This window comes from Bactrocera dorsalis, chromosome 2 (assembly GCF_023373825.1).
Source record: "Bactrocera dorsalis isolate Fly_Bdor chromosome 2, ASM2337382v1, whole genome shotgun sequence".
Classification (NCBI taxonomy): Eukaryota; Metazoa; Arthropoda; class Insecta; order Diptera; family Tephritidae; genus Bactrocera; species Bactrocera dorsalis.
This window is the reverse complement of record NC_064304.1, coordinates 81,614,064-81,634,248: the sequence shown is the minus strand read 5'-3', so window position 1 is coordinate 81,634,248 and position 20,185 is coordinate 81,614,064. Positions and strand designations below refer to the sequence as shown.

Here is a 20,185-nt window from a genome sequence, read left to right as displayed (position 1 = left end):
GATATGTGACCTGCTTCTTCCATAATGAACACTTTTTGGGATTCAAGCGTAATCCGGCTGATGCTATTCGCTGAAAGACTTCCTCTAGATTTTTCAGATGATCATCAAAACTTTTTCCCATGATGATAATGTCATCAAGATACACCAAACATGTCTTCCAGTTGAGTCCTTTTAACACATGTTCCATCAGTCGCTCGAACGTTGCAGGCGCATTACATAACCCAAATGGCATCACAGAGAATTCCCATAACCCGTCGCCCATACTGAAAGCGGTCTTTTCACGGTCACATTCATCAATCTCGACTTGCCAATATCCACTTTGTAGATCTAATGTAGAAAACCATTTCGCTCCAGACAAGGTGTCTAATGTATCGTCGATTCTTGGTAGAGGATAACTGTCTTTCTTTGTGACATCATTCAACTTCCTATAATCTACGCAGAAACGGGTGCTACCATTTTTCTTTTTAACTAAGGCGATAGGTGAGCTCCATGGACTTATTGAAGGTTCGATTACACCGTTTTTGTGCATGTCTTCAATAATTTTGTTAGCATCCTCACGTTTTGATGGGTTTACTTTTATATTGCAATTTCGGGCAAAGTGACCCGCTTTTCCACAGTTGAAACATCTTCCTGTTGTATTTACTCGCGGTGCAGCAATTGTCTTCAGTGTCTTCAATATTTCTTCCATCAGCGCCGGTTGTTCCATTTCAACCCTTTGTACTTTGTGTGCTGGTTTACTTAGTAGGGAAACTGTTTCCTGTGTGAGGGCGTGCGAAACCGTTTCAGCAAACGTTCTTTTTGGCAATGCATATGTGGCGCGTTTGGTGTCCACATCACGAATTCCATTTATGAAACATTGAATTTTTACCCTCTCAATGTAATCCACAGGTGCATCTGCATTTGCCAAATGAGCCAGTCGTTCTATTTCAGTTGCGAACTCTTGCAATGACTCGTTCATCTTCTGACCCCTATTTTGCAGTTCGATCTGGTATATTTGTTTCCGGTGCTCACTACCATATCGTCTTTCTATCGCTCTCATCAATGCCTCATAGTTGTCCCGTTCACAGTCTGGAATAGTCTGAAGGATTTCTGCCGCAGGTCCTTTCAATGATACAAAACAAGGACGCCACTTTGTCCGCTGCATTCCAGTTATTGGCCATTGCTGTCTTTTCAAACTGAAGTTTGAAAATTTGAAATGGAATACTTCCATCGTATGTGGGTGCCTTCAATCTTTGATTATTTGTTGATGGTGCAGGGCCATGTAGTTGCAGTTCTCGCACACGATTACTTCTGATTTTAAGTTTTCTTCGTCATTTTTTAAAGTGCTTAATTCGTCTTCAAATTTTGAAAATTTCTCTTGCACTTGTGTATTATTTTCTGTAATCTGTTGTACCAAACGCTTTTCTAACTGCGTATTATTTTCAGTCATTTGTTGTGTAAGGCGAGACTCTAACTGTGATGTATTTTCAGCTATTTGCGTCATTTGCTGTGCCAGACGATTTTCTGTTTGCACTGCATTTTCTGTATTTTCAGCTATTTGCTGTGCCAGACGATTTTCTGTTTGCACTGCATTTTCTGCTATTTGCTTAATAGCCACTAACAGCATGTTCATGTCCACACTTGATGATGTTCGTTGTTCTTCTACTTTGTCTTCTACCTTTGTAGAAGTTTCTGGCCCAACAAATTCGAACTCGTCCACATTAATTCCATCTTCCATTGCTTCACGTAATCGTGCCTGCAGATCCGCCTTTTGCCCGCTTATCGGCAAATTACGCTCCTCCAGTTCCTTTTTTAATTGCTGAATTCTCAATTCTCCGAATTTAACCATCTTGAATTTGGATTATTTGACAATCCCACTTCTGACACCAATTGTTACGAATTTACTCCTTGCTAGTTTTACTTTACTGGGTTCGTATCTCTGGATTGACAAATGAAACCAAAAGCCGTTTAATTCACTTCAACAAAATCTCTTTATTTTACAACTCGTCTACACTATATCAGTTTACTCTTAGCACTGGTTGATTACGTTGGCGCTGCCACGGCTTATATAGCCACGCACTTCTCGCTGATGCCGACGTGTCCTTCTAGAATATTGCGTCTGGAAATTACCAGAACATAATGCTATACGGCACCAGACTCAGCAATTGTTTAAGTAGACAAGCAGACAGTGCGGCGCCAGATGTCTATTGTTTCGACAAGCAGACAGCCGCGGCGCCAGATGTCTACAACAAGACAAATGCTATTCCATATACCTACAGCTATTGTTCATAATAAGGGATGCATATAGCAATACAAATACAACTTAATACTACTTTTGTAACAGTATTAAATTAGATTTTCGTTAAGAATATGGAATAAGAAACATTATTTTCGGTTGTTTTTTACATGAACTTTTACTTACAAGAAGTTGATTTTGATTGTTCATGGCAATTACATGATATAGTAAACGTGGCTAGATCTTCGAAATAACAGCCCTTGGCCAGATAAAATTCGGGTCAATTCCGGTAACCTAGAGCAGGTTGTTGTGGGCAGTGAATGGCTTACTTGGAGTCAAAGCACTACCCATTGCAGACGAAGATCTCGAGTTGTCGCGGGAAACTAGAGGGACCCTTGCGCAGCTTCGTTCTGGATACTGTAGCAGGTGAAGTACCTACTTATCCAGAATAAACCCCGACATATCGAACATATGTCCAACGTGCAATGAGTATCCGCATAACACTAGCCACCTCTTTGCATGCACAGCTAACCCTACTTACCTGACACCCTTCTCCCTTTGATCCCCCTACGAAACAGCATGTTTCCTCGCCCTACCGTTGGATGACAACTAATCTAATCAATTCCCACGACAGAATTGACTCGGATTTTATCCTACCAAGGGCTGTTTTTTCGGCGATCTAACTAAAAAAAAAAACTAATCTAATCCCTACTATCCTAACGGGGATTAGGAAACAGTTACAACAACAACAACAACCGTGGGTAAATCTACTCAGCTTGTCACGCTTATAATTTATATCTACACTTTATAGGGGTTGCGATGTTTCTTCTGGGTGTTGCAAACTTAACATAACCTGTTCAGGGTACAAATATTGCATAGATAAATTAATGTAATTGTTTAAGAAGTGGTTCCTTGTTTCAATTTTTATTGGTAATGCTTTTATGAAAACTAATTGGATTCTTGTTTATTTCACAATTTACTGCTGAAACTACAAGGTTAATACATACATAATGAATGAGGTTAAACTGAATCGGTTAGTTGATACAAATTATCTTCTAATTAATGCAATTAATTCATTGTTATTTTCAACTAAATTGGTATGTGTAATAAAATGCTTATCATTAGGTTATAATGCAACTTTTTCATTATGCATTCTTGTGACCATAACATCGCATAAAAATGTTATTTTACCACAAGTTATTGGTGTTTTTACTTAAAATGTTGGATGATAAATTACTTATTGCGTCTAGTTGATTCAGAAGCCGTGGGAGGCGGTGGAGGACCACGTTTATGCAACTCTTCCAAGTAATTCACAATGATAGTGGTGCGCTCCTCTTCCATGTGGTTCAATATTAGATAACTGGAATTGAAAGCAAAAAATTAATATACATATATAAAAAAATATTAGCAATTGCAACAGATTTTAAATCGGCTTACCGCTTATCGTTCTTCAGTATATCCTGTATTTCCTTCAGATGATTCGGGTTGTCTTTAACAACTTCGCTACTTTTGTGTGTTATTAGTTTACATTCCTGTAAAAGCTCACGCAATGCAGTCTTGGCGGCGAGAGTTTTGTCTTTAATATAATCACGAAATTCGCGTTCACATTTATCGGAATTGTTATATTTCAGATAACGTGGATCTTCTTTAATTGATTTTTTGATATCCTTCCAAGAACTGGTCAGCTCCAGCGCTGACAATTCATCGAGCATTTCACGAAATTTTTCACGCTTTCTCTTCATCAGTGTGTCGATGTGTTCGTTGAAAAGCCTAAAAATATGTTACATATTTGTAGGCCAAGTTAAATGTATAGATTTCAGTGCAGTAAACTTACTTCTCACGATCATCTCGATCCAGCGTCTCAATTAGTTCCCAGCGACTATCCTTACGTAGTTGCCGTTTCACCTCCTTCCATGTCAGATCTGGATTACGTACCAAGTCCGTCAGTAGCGCATTGAAATGACCAATAGCTTCATCCCGTTTGTGGTGCTCCCTCTCCTTATCGCGATCGCGCAAATGTCCGGCCAATGTGCGTTGAACCTCCTTCTCACGTTCACGTATACTTTGTTCGGCACGCAATTGTTTTTCACGTTCCTTTTGTAGCCGCTCCGCTTCGTCATCCTCGCTATTAGTGTGACCCTCTTCATCGTCATGTTGCTCGCCTTCCTCATCCTTCATTGACAAGGTGAAATCGTTCATATATTTATTAATATTTTTTTTTCTAAGTAATAGTAAGAAACTTACCGACTCATCGTGCTTTTTCTTTTGCTCGCCATTCTTCTCCTTATCTTTGTCCTTTTCTCGCTCCCTATCCCTTTCTTTGTCTTTCTCCCGCTCCTTATCCTTCTCACGCTCCCTATCTTTCTCACGCTCTTTACCTTTGTCCTTGTCACTGCGATCACGGTCGCGTTCTCGACTGCGGCTACGGCTACGATCGTTGCGCCCACGTTTGCGGTCTGACTTACGTTCACGATCCCGTTCCCTGTCACGTTCACGCTCCCGCTCGCGTTCCTTCTCACGCTCACGCTCCCGCTCACGATCCTTTAGCTCACGTTGTTTACGCTTCTCTTCTTTCATGATGCGCATAAAGTCCTGGAAGTATTCCTCGCGATAAGTAGAACTCTCCACAGCACGATAACGTGGATCGGCATCGAATTTCTTCTTGATGTCATGCCAACGAGTATGCCGGTCCATATCCGACCGTTCGCGCAACATTTCTATGAAATCTTTGCGTATCTAAAATTTGTTAGAGGTACGTAGTGTGTGTTTTGGGATGTGCATTTGGGTGAATGTAGCAAGTGCAGTCAGGAAGATACAAAGAGAGAAAACAAATGTGGAGAATTAGACGATTTCAGACATTGGCTTTCGTTTTAGCTTACACGATATTTTTATAGGCACATAACAGGGGCTTATAGATGGCGCTTACTAACTAACTTAATAGTCGACAATAATAACTTAAATAATAATTATACTTAATTATGCTGCAAGAGAATGTTCAAGATTAGTGTTATAATTAAATGGCGTCGAATGCTGAAACAGAAAATTATTGATGACTTAATTGTGAGAATCCAACAGTGTAGAGCTGAAAATTAAAAATATTATTGGCATAAATTAGAGAGGCAACGTGTAAGGGCACTTTGTCGACGGACGGACGGATGGACAACAATGACATGTACGTGTATTATATAATAAGAATACATATAGGTAATGTATTGAATGCTTTACTTTATGAACTTACAAGTAAAGCCCGTCAGTAAAAATCAATATTTCACATTCGTTTGACATTTTTGAAATGGTAATAAGTGCCACGTGCCATAGATTATGATTTACTAGCAAAAAAATCCATTAAAATATATATATTCAAAATATGCACTTCTGGCGGCACGAATGTGAAATATCGAATTTTGAAATGCTTATTGCATTTGCGGCTGTAACAAAAATTCTAAATGTATGAAGTTTAGATTGAGTTTTTATTCATACTGTTTCTGTCTCTTCTCGCTCAACTCCCACTCCCGCTCTAGTTCAAGCTCTGCCACACTCAGAGACCAGAGACTGGAGACTCGAGCGCCAACATTAACTAAACTGCCAGCTGTTGGGAGTTTGGCATGTCTTGTCGTCTGCCTAATGCCGTTACGTCTTCTATGTGTCCATTGCGTTATTTTCCATCCATCAATATACACCATTTGTCTGTGCGCATCCAAATAGCTTCAATATGTATCATGTGACGTGCCGACGTGCCGACGTGCCGACGTTCCTGGTGGCAGAAGGGTAAATCACCAAGTTTTATCGTTGATATACAATAATTTGCATTTGTTTGCTGTTTGTTTAATGAAGTCAACGTTGATCTGATTTGTTTTTTGCATTTATTTACTTTTTTATTGTATTAATGCTTTCATATTTGCATATAAATAACTCACCACGAGCTCGAGCTAGATAGACACAAACAATTTGGGGAAAACGTGCCGAGCAGGCGTGAAGGTACTAACGAACAGGCAAGTCACTGGGTTGATGGGTGGTAGTAGCTGGATGGACATGGTTGCCTGGCGGATCAATGCAATTTGATGCGGTCGTTGGCAGCTGGATGACCATGAATTATCAGTCAGTCACACGTTACGCTGCTACATATTATTTGCTGCGTTTTCCTTACGTTTATACTGCAGCCTAAAAACGATATTTAGCAATTTTGCTTTTTTTCTAAGTCAACCAACTTTTACGCGGCTAAGCAAAATAGTATTGGTTTTAAACACACTTCAAGCAGCGGACCTATAATCACATGATTGGTTGCAATTGACTATGTTTTTTTGTAGTTGGTTAACAATTTGTTGTTCGTGCGTAGTTTAGCCGATATTTATAAGCGTTGAAGTAGTAGTGGTAGATTTTTTTGTTTGATTTGTTTTGAGATTTCAAGATTAGAGTGAAGAAAATTTTTATAAAAAATAAAAAGTATAAACTTTGCTGTGAAGCATTAACAATATAATAAGTGTATATACAAATAGAGACGTATGAAAAATTCAATTAATCATTTAAAAATACGAAATACTAAATATTTAAATAAGAAATACGTTTGCTGCGGCCCAAAACCCAAATTAACTATGCTAACAAACGCATTCTCGTCCCGCATGCATTTAAGGGAACACGCACATACCTGTTCCTTTTTTTGTATTTTCTCCTCTTTTTCTTGACGACGCACATCTACAATATACTCGTTGAAGAGGCTCTCACGTTCGCGCACCTTTTCGATAGCTTTATAGCGGTCATCTTTACCATAACGCTGACAAAACTCACTGAATGATGACCTAAGCGATGTGTTCAAAGAAATAAATATGTGTTAAAATTATTTTTTATAAAAACTGATTTGCTACGAACTTTCCATGCAGCTTTGCATCTTCCATAAGCTTGCGAAAATCTTCGCGCTTTTGACGCATCTTATTGCGCTTCTCCTTGCGTTCCTCTTCGGCGCGATCTTTAACGTACTTTTCAAACACCTGTTTGCGCTCCTTGGAGGTTAGCAGCAAGTACCGTGGATCGAAAACAATTTTGTGTAGCTCCTTCTCCCAAGTGCTAAATGCTGATACCTAGCGAATGAGAATGATTAGCATAAATCATGCATATTCAAGCAAAAAGTTCTAATTCACTTACATCTTTTTCACGCAACATTTCTTTGAACTGTTTGACACGTGTCTCCAATGGCACTACAGCGCGCTCCTTAGCCGCGCGTACCTCAGCTTCTACGGCTGCTTCGTTGGCATCCGCCTTCCTGGTTTGCTTTGCGGCTGTTAAAAAAAAAAGAAATCTGAATAAAAAAATATCTTTATTTATTAATTAATTGCTTACATAATCGGGACTTCTTCGTTGGTACTTCTTCCACACTGGATTCAGATTCAGTGCGTATTTTGATGACTTCATCATCTTCTTGCTCTTCTTCTTCCTCTTCCTCGGGAATTTCAACCTCTTTTTTCTTCTCTGTCTCAATCTTTTCGACCTGTTTCTCCGCAGCGTCACTACCAGCAGCCTTTAACTGTTCCGGCGGATTGTTGACTGCTTTGTCTACGTCGGCACGGTCTATCAAATCGTCGGGTCTTTCCCAAACAGATGTGCGTGTGGAAGGATTATAGAAAAAAACCCTCGCATCACCTGTCCAAACGACACACCATGGTGTACCAGCGATGGGAGTACTTGAAATAGGACGTGATTTATCTACTGGTTTTGCTGCTGTTGCCGTAACTTTCTTTTGTTGCTCCTCCTCTTTCTTTCGTTTTTCCTCTGCCACCTTCCTGGATTCTTTTTCCAATGCCGCAGCTTGCGCCGCTTTGGTTTGTTCGAGGGGTTTAAGATTAGCAGCAGCTGCTGCAGCGGCGGCGGCTGCGGCTGCGGCAGCAGCAGCATTGTACGCCATAGCCTGCTCATAACCGCCGGCTGCCGGCGTCATGTGCATAAGGGCAGGATTGGGCATCATATGTGGTGGCATGGTGGGTGCGACTTGAGGCGCCACTGCCTGTTGCGGTGTTGTGCCCGAGTGAGCAGCCATGCGTGCTGCTTCCATGTCACGTAACGCTTGTGGTTTTTCCCAAACGCTCTCGCCGCGACCGGCATGATAGTAATAGGGACGTCCGTCAGGTGCACGATGTTCGGACCATTCAGCAGCGCGTGCAATTACAGCAGGATCAATTACACCAGGTTTTATAATTAAATTTTTTGCCGGTTTGTCTTGCGCCGGCGGACCGTGTGGAGGATGCATGTGCTGATTCCAGGGCATACCCCATGGTGCTGGTCCACCTGGAAAACCACCATAACCAGGAGGAGGCATTCCAAATGGAGTTTGCGAGAAATTCGGAGGATGCATACCAGGTGGAAAGAATGGAGGTGGCTGTTGGTGCATTGCAGGTGGAGGCTGTTGTGTCATTGGTGGCGCACCGCTTGGTACTACATTTGGTGGTGGCTGCGTCAAGGTCTGTTGTGTTGGTGGTGGTTGTGACATCATATTTGGTGGTGGATGTTGTGTCAATGTATCTGGTGCTTTCATGGGTGGAGCAACCGACATGGGGGGTAACTCCTTTTGCGCATCTATCATGCCACCTTGAGCGTGACCACTAGGCTCTGGCCCTTTAACATTTGCATCCGCATGCTGTGTGTTATTCTGTTGAGATTGCTGTTGAGGTGGTTGCTGTTTTTTATTCACTTCCTCAATTTCTGCTTGAGTCATAACTTTAATATTTTGACCTTCTGGTCTAGTCCATGTTGTTTCACGTGTCATGGCATGATAAAAATAAGATTTGCCATCATCTGTCTTAGTCTCCACCCATAGTTCGAGTGGTGGCCCGTTTGTCATATTTGGTGGGCCATTTTGGTTTTGTCCCTGCCAATTCGGTTCAAAGTTTCCCGGTCCGCGTCCGCCAAAATTGCCGCCACCCCCTCGAGCACCACCGCGACCAAAAGGCATTATATGAATACCTCCTCGTCCACCACGGAAAGCTCCGGGTGGTCCACCGAATGGCGGCATACTAAAAGGTTTAGCAGTGGTAGCACTTTGATTGTTTGGAGTCCTGAATATAACATAATGAAATTAAATAGGTTACCGAACAACATAGAAGCATTTTGCCTGCATGCTAATACTTGAGGGTTTATGTGCGACAATTATAATAACAAAAAGAAAAAAGTTAACTTTAGTTTTACCGAAGCTATTATATGAATATAAAGGCATCTAAGAAAGAACTTGATGTTATCGGTGAGTTTGTCTAGCAGCTTATGCATTGATAGTGTGTTAAGGATATAAAAAGTTGTATACATTTTTATTTTTGAGTTCCCGGCTAGGGTTTTTTTTAAGGCCGCAAATGAAAAAAAAAAGTTTTATGGGAACATATGATAGTACGAATTTATATATATTATAACATAAATGAAGATACTTCGTAAAGTCTAACTTAAACTTTCCTACAACAGTCGTGTCTACTTAACCGGGACGGGACGGATTTTTATCCGGCCAAGAACTGTCAACTCGGCAGATTTTTGCCACTACAACCCAAGAAATTGTAATTTTTATCGACCAATATGTTCACACAAATTAACTTATCAATAATATTTTTTTTTTGTTACGTACCATTGAGATTCGCCTTCGCTTGCATCTGGCGTTGCTTGTCCCGCATTTCCATTTATATTAGGGGTTGCATTGTTTTCCTGAGAAGGCCCAGCCGCACCACCTTTATATGTAGTTTCACCATCTATAGATGGTGAAGCCGCTTCGTCACCAGATTGTATATTATTTCCAACGCTGCCTTCGACTTCAGCGTCCATAGTCACAAAAGTTGAATATTAAATAACTTTTTCTTACTTAAATTCAGAAAATATTTTCCTCAGACAAAGTATTCACACACTTTTCAAGAAAAAATAAAGATGTGTCTTTAAAATCGTTGCATATCGATAACAGTAAAAAAAAAATGTCGTGGAAAATTTGTTCTCATATAGGGTTGCATTTACGAAAACTCTCTTAAAATATTTATAAACATTTTAGGAAGTATTAATAATGTTACAAAAGTAGTATTAAGTTATATTTGTATTACTATATGCATCCCTGATTATGAACAATAGCTGTAGGTATATGGAATAGCATTTGTCTTGTTGTAGACATCTGGCGCCACGGCTGTCTGCTCGTCGAAACAATAGACATCTGGCGCCGCACTGTCTGCTTGTCTAGGTAAACAATTGCTGAGTCTGGCGCCGCGACTGTCTGCTTGCGTCTGGCGCCGTATAGCCGTATGTTCTGGTAATTTCCAGACGCGATATTCTAGAAGGACACGTCGGCATCAGCGAGAAGTGCGTGGCTATATAAGCCGTGGCAGCGCCAACGTAATCAATCAGTGCTAAGAGTAAACTGCTATAGTGTAGACGAGTTGTGAAATAAAGAGTTGTTGAATTAAATTAAACAGTGTTGATTTTATTTGTCAATCCAGAGATACGAACCTAACAAAGTAAACTAGCAAGAGTAAATTCGTAACAATTGGTGTCAGAAGTGGGATTGTCAAATAATCCAAATTCAAGATGGTTAAATTCGGAGAATTGAGAATTCAGCAATTAAAAAAAGAACTGGAGGAGCGTAATTTGCCGATAAGCGGGCAAAAGGCGGATCTGCAGGCACGATTACGTGAAGCAATGGAAGCGGATGGAATTAATGTGGACGAGTTCGAATTTAATGGGCCAGAAACTTCTACAAAGGTAGAAGAAAAAGTAGAAGAACAACGAACATCATCAAGTGCAGACACGAACATGCTGTTAGTGGCTATTAAGCAAATAATAGCTGAAAATATATCACAAATAACAGAAAATGTAGTGCAAACAGAAAATCGTCTGGCACAGCAAATAGCAGAAAATGCAGTGCAAACAGAAAATCGTCTGGCACAGCAAATAGCCGAAAATGCAGAAAATGCAGTGCAGGCAGAAAATCGTCTGGCACAGCAAATAACGCAAATAGCTGAAAATACATCACAGTTAGAGTCTCGCCTTACACAACAAATGACTGAAAATAATACGGAGTTAGAAAAGCGTTTGGTACAACAGATTACAGAAAATAATACACAAGTGCAAGAGAAATTTTCAAAATTTGAAGACGAATTAAGCACAATAAAAAATGACGAAGAAAATTTAAGATCAGAATTTCTTCAACTGAGTAATCGTATGCGAGAACTGCAACTGCATGGCCCTGCACCATCAACAAATAATCCAAGACTGAAGGCACCCACATTCGATGGAAGTATTCCATTTCAAATTTTCAAACTTCAGTTTGAAAAGACAGCAGTGGCCAATAACTGGAATGCAGTGGACAAAGTGGCGTCCTTGTTTGTATCATTGAAAGGACCTGCGGCAGAAATCCTTCAGACTATTCCAGACTGTGAACGGGACAACTATGAGGCATTGATGAGTGCGATAGAAAGACGATATGGTAGTGAGCACCGGAAACAAATATACCAGATCGAACTGCAAAATAGGGGTCAGAAGATGAACGAGTCATTGCAAGAGTTCGCAACTGAAATAGAACGACTGGCTCATTTGGCAAATGCAGATGCACCTGTGGATTACATTGAGAGGGTAAAAATTCAATGTTTCATAAATGGAATTCGTGATGTGGACACCAAACGCGCCACATATGCCTTGCCAAAAAGAACGTTTGCTGAAACGGTTTCGCACGCCCTCACACAGGAAACAGCTTCCCTACTAAGTAAACCAGCACACAAAGTACAAAGGGTTGAAATGGAACAACCGGCGCTGATGGAAGAAATGTTGAAGACTCTGAAGGCAATTGCTGCACCGCGAGTAAATACAACAGGCAGATGTTTCAACTGTGGAAAAGCGGGTCACTTTGCCCGGAATTGCAACATAAAAGTAAACCCATCAAAACGGAAACAACCAACAGATAACGAGGACGGAGCATCCACATCTCACAAGTCGTTAAACTAAAACGGAACAGTTCAAAGGGGCGTGAGCTGGTTCCCACAACTATTTGCCCCACCATCTCGATATCACAAATAGGTCGCCATGACAACAATCTTACTATCAACGGCATCGTAAATGGACGACTGTCAACGCTTACTTTGGATACTGGTGCCACACATTCAATTATCCGACCGGATGTGGTAAGAGGAACGGTTGAACCATTAGTCGGTTGCAAGCTTCGAACGGCCACCGGGGAGGAAGCAGCTGTCGCGGGAAAAGTGTTTTGCAAAGTGATGATTGGTACCCTGGAAGTTAATCACACCTTCATCGTAGCAGAAATCACGGATGAAATTATAATGGGAGTAGATTTCATGATTGATCACGGGGTTACTTTGGATTTAAACAAGCAAATGCTGTTTTGCCAGAACATGGAGATGCCTATAAACACCGGATATGTGACCAACGTTGAAAGTAAGAGGGTGATTGTTGATGATAATCAGAGTATTCCACCAAAATCTGAGGCGATTGTATGGGCCAAAGTGAATGGAGGAGGTGGGACTGAAGAGTTGTGGATTGTGGAACCAACAAAAATAGATACACCCATATTGGTAGGAAGAACGCTTGTGAAAACTAGTGAAGACGCCACCATTCCCGTCAGAGTAGTGAATGAATTCAACACGCCTATAAGTCTGAAGAAAGGAGCCGTAATTGGACAGTGCCAGAATATAAGTGCAATAGCACGATGCGAACGGTCACAACAGAAACCTACTATTGAGCCACAGCAGATAAGTCCTACACTCCTAAATAATTTGCTGAACGAACTGCATGGAAATGAAAAATTAAAAGCAGAAAAACTATTAGAAAAATACGCATCCATATTTGCAAACGAAGGAAACACAGGAAGAACCGGCATTGTCAAACATCGCATAAATACTGGAGACGCTAAACCAATCCGACAAGCTCCGCGTAGGGTTCCGCTAGCAAAACGTGAGGATGCTAACAAAATTATTGAAGACATGCACAAAAACGGTGTAATCGAACCTTCAATAAGTCCATGGAGCTCACCTATCGTCTTAGTTAAAAAGAAAGATGGTAGCACCCGTTTCTGCGTAGATTATAGGAAGTTGAATGATGTCACAAAGAAAGACAGTTATCCTCTACCAAGAATCGACGATACATTAGACACCTTGTCTGGAGCGAAATGGTTTTCTACATTAGATCTACAAAGTGGATATTGGCAAGTCGAGATCGATGAATGTGACCGTGAAAAGACCGCTTTCAGTATGGGCGACGGGTTGTGGGAATTCTCTGTGATGCCATTTGGGTTATGTAATGCGCCTGCAACGTTCGAGCGACTGATGGAACATGTGTTAAAAGGACTCAACTGGAAGACATGTTTGGTGTATCTTGATGACATTATCATCATGGGAAAAAGTTTTGATGATCATCTGAAAAATCTAGAGGAAGTCTTTCAGTGAATAGCATCAGCCGGATTACGCTTGAATCCCAAAAAGTGTTCATTATGGAAGAAGCAGGTCACATATCTCGGACATAAAGTGTCAACTGAGGGGATTCACACCGAGGAAGGAAAAATAAAAGCAGTCAAAGATTGGCCTCGACCCACCAACATACATGAACTCCGCAGCTTCCTTGGCTTATGCACGTATTACCGCCGTTTTGTACCTGGATTTGCGAACGTGGCTAGAAGTTTACATGATTTAACAAAGAAGAATCGCCCGTTCGTATGGCAGTTGGAACAAGAAAAAGCGTTTGAGCAGCTTAAAGAACTACTTTGTACGGCGCCGATGTTAGCTTATCCAATACCTGGAAAGAAATTCATCCTGGATACAGATGCGAGCGCTTATGGAATTGGAGGTGTCCTGTCTCAGCTCATCGACGGACAAGAAAGAGTAATTGGGTATTACAGCAGAGTGCTCGGGAAACCAGAGAAAAACTACTGTGTGACGCGAAAAGAACTACTAGCTGTGGTGGAATGTGTAAAACATTTCCACAAGTATTTGTATGGACAACAATTCTTGCTGAGGACTGATCATGCAGCATTAAAATGGTTATTACAGTTTAAGAATCCGGAAGGCCAAATTGCACGATGGATCGAAAGATTACAGAATTACGACTTCGAAACAGAACACCGAAAGGGTATTCACCACAAAAATGCGGATGCATTATCACGTCGCCCTTGTCCACTGGAATGTAAACATTGCTCCAAATCAGAGGGAAAAGAAGGTATAATCGACGTGCGATTATTGAATATAGAACCTGAAGATGATTGGACTCCTCACCGCATCAGAATCAATCAGCTGGAGGACCCTGATCTTGCAAAGCTGATAATAGCCAAAGAAAATGGGGTACGACCACCAAAGGAACAAATAAGTAGCGAGAGTCCAACTGCAAAAGCATATTGGGCCCAATGGAACAGCATAAACCTCGTTAATGGATACCTTCATCGTACCTGGGAAAGTGAAGATGGCAAACAGTCTCGTCTGTTGACCATAGTACCGAAGTCCATGATCCCGAAAGTGTTGAAAGAATATCACAATGGACCTAGTGGAGGGCACCTTGGAATTACAAAAACTATAGAGAAGATTAAACAACGGTTCTACTGGATCGGTTGTCGAGATTCCATAGCAGAATGGATAAGTAATTGCGTAGAGTGCATGGCAGCTAAAGGTCCTAAAGCCAAAAGTCGCGGTAGGCTACAACAGTACAACGTGGGATCACCATTTGAACGAGTCGCAATGGATGTTGCAGGTCCGTTCCCAACCAGTACGGCCGGTAACAAATATCTACTGGTTGTCATGGACTATTTCAGTAAATGGCCAGAAGTATATGCCTTACCAAACCAGGAAGCGAAGACCGTAGCCGAAGCGTTTGTAGAAAATTGGATAACAAGGTTCGGAGTGCCCGTCGAATTACACTCAGATCAAGGCAGGAATTTCGAATCTTCCATTTTCCAAGAAGTCTGTACATTATTGGGCATCCACAAGACACGGACAACAGCGTTACACCCACAATCAGATGGGATGGTAGAGAGATTCAACCGAACGCTCGAAGAACATCTGCGGAAAATCGTTGATAAAGATCAACGGAATTGGGACAAGTGCATCCAGATGTTCCTGCTGGCGTATCGTTCAGCGAAGCACGAGACAACTGGTTACACGCCAGCAAAGATTATTTTCGGATCTGATCTGCGACTCCCTGCTGATCTTAAGTTTGGAACGAATCCTACAGCTGTAAGAAATGATGGAGATTATTGTTCTGCCTTAAAGGAAGAAATGAATGAATTGCATCTAATGGTAAGACAGCATACGCATCTGATGAGCAATAAGATGAAGGACCGGTTCGATCAAGCGGCAAATTCAAAAGGTTTTGAAGAAGGTGATCTGGTCCTGTTGTACAATCCACTTCGAAAGAAAGGCTTGTCCCCGAAACTGCAGACAGCCTGGGAAGGACCCTATATGGTGATGAAACGACTTAATGACGTGGTATACCGCATACAAAGAAATGGAAAAGCACGATGTAAAATGAAAGTAGTACATTTGGAGAGGCTCGCCCCATTTGGTTCAAGAGGATTTGTGCCTAATCGGGACGATTAGGCTTTAGTGGAGGGCAGTGTTACAAAAGTAGTATTAAGTTATATTTGTATTACTATATGCATCCCTGATTATGAACAATAGCTGTAGGTATATGGAATAGCATTTGTCTTGTTGTAGACATCTGGCGCCACGGCTGTCTGCTCGTCGAAACAATAGACATCTGGCGCCGCACTGTCTGCTTGTCTAGGTAAACAATTGCTGAGTCTGGCGCCGCGACTGTCTGCTTGCGTCTGGCGCCGTATAGCCGTATGTTCTGGTAATTTCCAGACGCGATATTCTAGAAGGACACGTCGGCATCAGCGAGAAGTGCGTGGCTATATAAGCCGTGGCAGCGCCAACGTAATCAATCAGTGCTAAGAGTAAACTGCTATAGTGTAGACGAGTTGTGAAATAAAGAGTTGTTGAATTAAATTAAACAGTGTTGATTTTATTTGTCAATCCAGAGATACGAACCTAACAAAGTAATAAACATTTTAGGAAGTATTAATAAGTATAACAATATGGAAATCTTCGATTGGATTGAGCTTATATCTTTACTTGCCATCATTTAAAACCACCTAGCTTTGAATAAAATTAAATGTGTTAAGTAAATATTAAGAGCGAATACCAAGAAGCAGAGAACATATATCATATTGTTACGAATTTACTGCTTGCTAGTTTACTTTACTAGGCTCGTACCTCTGAATTGACAAATAAAAGCAAAAACCGTTTAATTCAATTCAACAACTCTTTATTTCGCAATTTGTCTACACTATGACAGTTTACTCTTAGCACTGGCTTATTACGTTGGCGCTGCCACGGCTTATATAGCCACACACTTCTCGCTGATGCCGAAGTGTCCTTCTAGAATATTGCGTCTGGTAATTATAAGAACATAATGCTATACGGCGCCAAATGCAGCTATTGTTTAAGTAGACAACCAGACAACTGTCGCGAGCCATATGCAGCTATTGTTTAAGTAGACAAGCAGACAGCCGCGGCGCCAAATGCAGCTGCCATTTGGGTATTAAGGGCCGTTTTCGCAACCAAGTGTGAGTTAAGTTCTGGTTAACTTAACCAAGATTCTTTGCTCCGGTAAAGAACTTTTTTAACCAGAACTTAACTCACAGACATTGAGAAAACGGCTTTTAGAAACTCATCCAAACTTCCACAGAACTTTCTGTTAGCGGTGCTTGGTAGTAAACGGGTGACTTAACACGTTGGTGACTTGCAGATATATTCCAAACATTTTCTGAAAATTTTTAATGCAACGTTGGGCAACTGTTTGACATGTATGCAACAATCAGCTGTTAGTTAGCTAGAAACAGCTAAAAAAATATTTTGATTCAAAGAATTGTACTTCCCACAATAGCGTTGGCATTAGTTTGTTTTAACGTTTTTTATTTGATTTCCTCTTGTAATATATATGTAAAAAGTGTCTAAACCTTTTGCAAACATTTGTTTAACTTTAAAAATGGAACAGGAAGGTGGATCGACTTATGTAAGCATATATTTACCATTTATTATACACAAACTTATCCGCAATAACATCATTTAGTTACATCCGTTAACATTGGAGTCTCAACTATTCCTCAACTCTTTAGAGACTTACAGCCAAAAGTACAATCAAATTGACACAAACTTATGTGATATATTGAACAATATTGTGCTCGGTATACAAAAGTTTTTGGATCAAAATCCCGAACCCATTGTGGCTACGGAGAAAACTAAGTTAGTTCAACGTAATGATTTAGCAGCAATACAGAGTATTTACCACTGCAACATTTGCAAAAAGGATTTGGGAAAAACAGCTGACAAAGCAGCACTACATCTAGTGGCGAAGCATGAAATTAAACCCAATCCAATCAACAGAGAAAAGAAAAAAGCTCAAAAGAAAGCGGCTGAAACTAAGCTGAACAAATTGCCGAAAAGTATGACTAATTTACATTAGGGAGTCCGATATTTCCCAAATTGATTGTAGTTTCGCAAGCGCACCTGGAATTAACATTTTTCCTTAAAAACAAGTATCCCACGTACACTAGCTCCTTATTTTTAACTTAAACCGTGCCTAAATTATTTTAATAATATTTTTCCCATGTACATGTACATATGTACATATATCACGGCATTATTAGGTATATTTGCTTTGGAGATAAAAAAATTATATCAAAAGCTCAAAAATTCGCGTATAAAATGTATGTAAAAAGTTAATTTGTTTATTGAAACCTTTTCTACCGCAAAAATTGAAACTTAAGTGGGGTTTACCCGAAAAAATAAACTTGTTAAATAGAGGACACCCTAATCGTACATATGAAAAACCAATACGTATTCAGATTACAAGATGATTGAATTGTTTATTTATAATATTTTCTTTGTTTATATTTTTCGCCTATAATGTAGAAGGTAGAGCATTGGTTATGGGCGATTTTGCGAAATTTTTTGCCGATCAATTGCAAGTTGCAGAAAAAATTAAACAAATTCCAGAATATGAAGTCATAGAAAATGCATTGTTAACAGCGTTAAAAAAGGCGGTCCCCAGCAAGAGTATCAAATTGTATAAATTTGGTTCTCGTATTACTGGCATTGGAGCGCGCCATTCGGATTTGGATATCTACGTTGATATTGGTAAAAATGCTATCATACTATATTTCATCTTATGTGGGTATCTAACTTATATATGTATGTGCATGTATACGGTATTCAAATTAGGTGGACAATTTAATGTTTTCGAACAAACTGCCAGCGATGAAACGCTTAATAACTACGATCGCATTTATGAAGTCATTAAGAAAAGTTCTATCGATTGGGATCAAATTCGTGCTATTCGTGCGGCACGTGTACCCATAATACGTATGACTAATAGAAAGACAAATATTGAATGCGATGTTGGATTTTCAAACAGTCTTAGCTATTGCAACACGCAGTTACTGGAGTATATTTTCCAACAACAGCCACTAGGTTTGTTGTTTTATATAACAAAATGCAGCATGTAATTACATATATATTAATCTCAATTTTTATTTAGCACGTCGACTTTGTATTTTTATGAAGAAGTGGTTGGAGCGCACGCGTTTGAACGAACATATCACCACATATTGCATGGCCCTGATGGTCATTTATTATCTACAAGTCAAAAAGTGCTTGCCCTCAATCGAGACGCTTCAGAAGAATATGTTAGCCAATGTTTTGGTTGGACGTAAGCAAATTTTTCCAATGTGTTTTTATATACTCCATATATGTATATTATATTTAATTTTAATACATTTAAATACTATAAACTTCCGATGTTACAGCGTGGATCGGCAACTTTAATAACATACCGTTGAATGCTTTAGGGATGGAAGAGCTTGGCGTCAGTCCACCATGTTGCAAGCAGCACATTAAAGAATTTTGTCAATATTACGCAAATTTCAAGTACGAATTGCATGTCGTTTGCCCCTATTTTGGACGTCCAAATATAGAAATTAAGAATTTCGAAAACTTAATGCCGGAACGGTAATTTTGAAATTTTTTTTTGTTAATATCGATGTTAAATAAATATATCTTACAGTTATACCAATTATATTACAAATGATAACTCAGCTACAAAAGAGTGGGGCTTACAACTGAATGCCCAAATCGTCGTACAAGATCCGCTTCAATTGAATCATAATGTTGCAAAGCGTTGTAGCAAATTGCACCTGAAAGAATTAGTGGACTATTTGAAACAATCCGCCGAAATTTTAGTCGATTCTAATTAAAAGCATATATTTATCAATTTCTATTTTATTTCTTACTCAATAATTTGTAGTAATTTTTTTGTTTCTCTACGTTGAATTAGTTTGTATTAACATGATCGCGTAGTTCATGTCTAATTAATATAATTTTTGTACGATTATTAATGAAGTGCCAGTCAGTGGTTTTAAAAATCTGAAATCAGTACAAATATTATGCTTATATATTACAATTAAATGCTTTACTACACATATACTATATGTACATTTAAGAAATGTATGTTTATAATAAAACTTTTAAGAATAAAAAGGTGCTGAAAATCAAAATTAGTTTTTTTTTCTCTGCAATGACTTATTTTCGATTTGGTAAACGCTTACATAGTCGGAGGTTTGTAGCAGAAACGATTATAATTTTTTGATTCCAGGTATTCCTTCTGAACAGCAGCATATGTGTCTTTATAATAAAGTAACAGCTCGCGAAATTAAACGTTTTGGAGGTACCGAAGACGCTAGTATCGCAACCTTATTTGTTCTTTAATTTTTTTTTTTTGGTTCACAACACTACTTCAGGCATTTGATTTTTTCACAACTTTTTACCTACTCAAAACCACAAGGTAGGATACTCTGCATCAGTTCTACATGGCCGGTCTGATTAGTAGGTATCGTCAAAATTGTAATCCATGTAGGCCACACCTTGTGCATCACAGAAAATGGTTCCAATCACCTTTCCATCCGAGAGAGTA

General features: G+C 39.8%; 2 protein-coding genes across 3 annotated transcripts; one reads left to right on the top strand and one right to left on the bottom strand.

Annotated features, from left to right (window-relative positions):
- Positions 1-3,108: 3,108 nt before the first annotated feature.
- On the bottom strand, positions 3,109-10,115 carry LOC105223220 (transcription elongation regulator 1). Of its 2 annotated transcripts, XM_011200870.4 has the most exons (9): positions 9,810-10,109; positions 7,550-9,258; positions 7,355-7,488; positions 7,082-7,290; positions 6,861-7,011; positions 4,460-4,951; positions 4,050-4,387; positions 3,653-3,985; positions 3,109-3,575 (listed from the first exon to the last, which is right to left on the bottom strand). In XM_011200870.4, exons 1-9 carry the CDS (start codon positions 10,001-10,003, stop codon positions 3,449-3,451), a joined length of 3,687 nt encoding a protein of 1,228 aa, XP_011199172.2. In that variant the 5' UTR covers positions 10,004-10,109; the 3' UTR covers positions 3,109-3,448. The 2 variants fall into 2 exon arrangements, with proteins under 2 accessions (XP_011199172.2, XP_029404934.2); XM_029549074.2 differs by lacking the exons at positions 3,109-3,575; positions 3,653-3,985; positions 4,050-4,387; positions 4,460-4,951 and adding an exon at positions 6,133-6,506 and having other exon boundaries at positions 9,810-10,115.
- A 6,920-nt stretch (positions 10,116-17,035) lies between these two features.
- Positions 17,036-19,769, top strand: LOC105223219 (terminal uridylyltransferase Tailor). Its single transcript, XM_011200869.4, has 7 exons — positions 17,036-17,230; positions 17,288-17,660; positions 18,130-18,354; positions 18,439-18,687; positions 18,755-18,925; positions 19,023-19,224; positions 19,280-19,769. The coding sequence occupies exons 1-7, from the start codon at positions 17,204-17,206 to the stop codon at positions 19,467-19,469; spliced, it is 1,437 nt and encodes a 478-aa protein (XP_011199171.1). The 5' UTR covers positions 17,036-17,203; the 3' UTR covers positions 19,470-19,769.
- The last annotated feature ends 416 nt before the right edge of the window (positions 19,770-20,185 follow it).

Excerpts from the sequence above, each read along its gene's own strand:
- LOC105223220 (XM_011200870.4), bottom strand. The coding sequence starts at position 10,003 with ATGGACGCTGAAGTCGAAGGCAGCGTTGGAAATAATATACAATCTGGT. Across the intron at positions 7,291-7,354 it reads AAATGTTGCGTGAAAAAGAT|GTATCAGCATTTAGCACTTG; the intron begins GTAAGTGAATTA and ends CTCATTCGCTAG. Across the intron at positions 4,388-4,459 it reads AGAAAAAGCACGATGAGTCG|GATGAGGAAGGCGAGCAACA; the intron begins GTAAGTTTCTTA and ends TTGTCAATGAAG.
- LOC105223219 (XM_011200869.4), top strand. The coding sequence starts at position 17,204 with ATGGAACAGGAAGGTGGATCGACTTAT. Across the intron at positions 18,688-18,754 it reads TTTCCAACAACAGCCACTAG|CACGTCGACTTTGTATTTTT; the intron begins GTTTGTTGTTTT and ends ATTTTTATTTAG. Across the intron at positions 19,225-19,279 it reads GAAAACTTAATGCCGGAACG|TTATACCAATTATATTACAA; the intron begins GTAATTTTGAAA and ends TATATCTTACAG.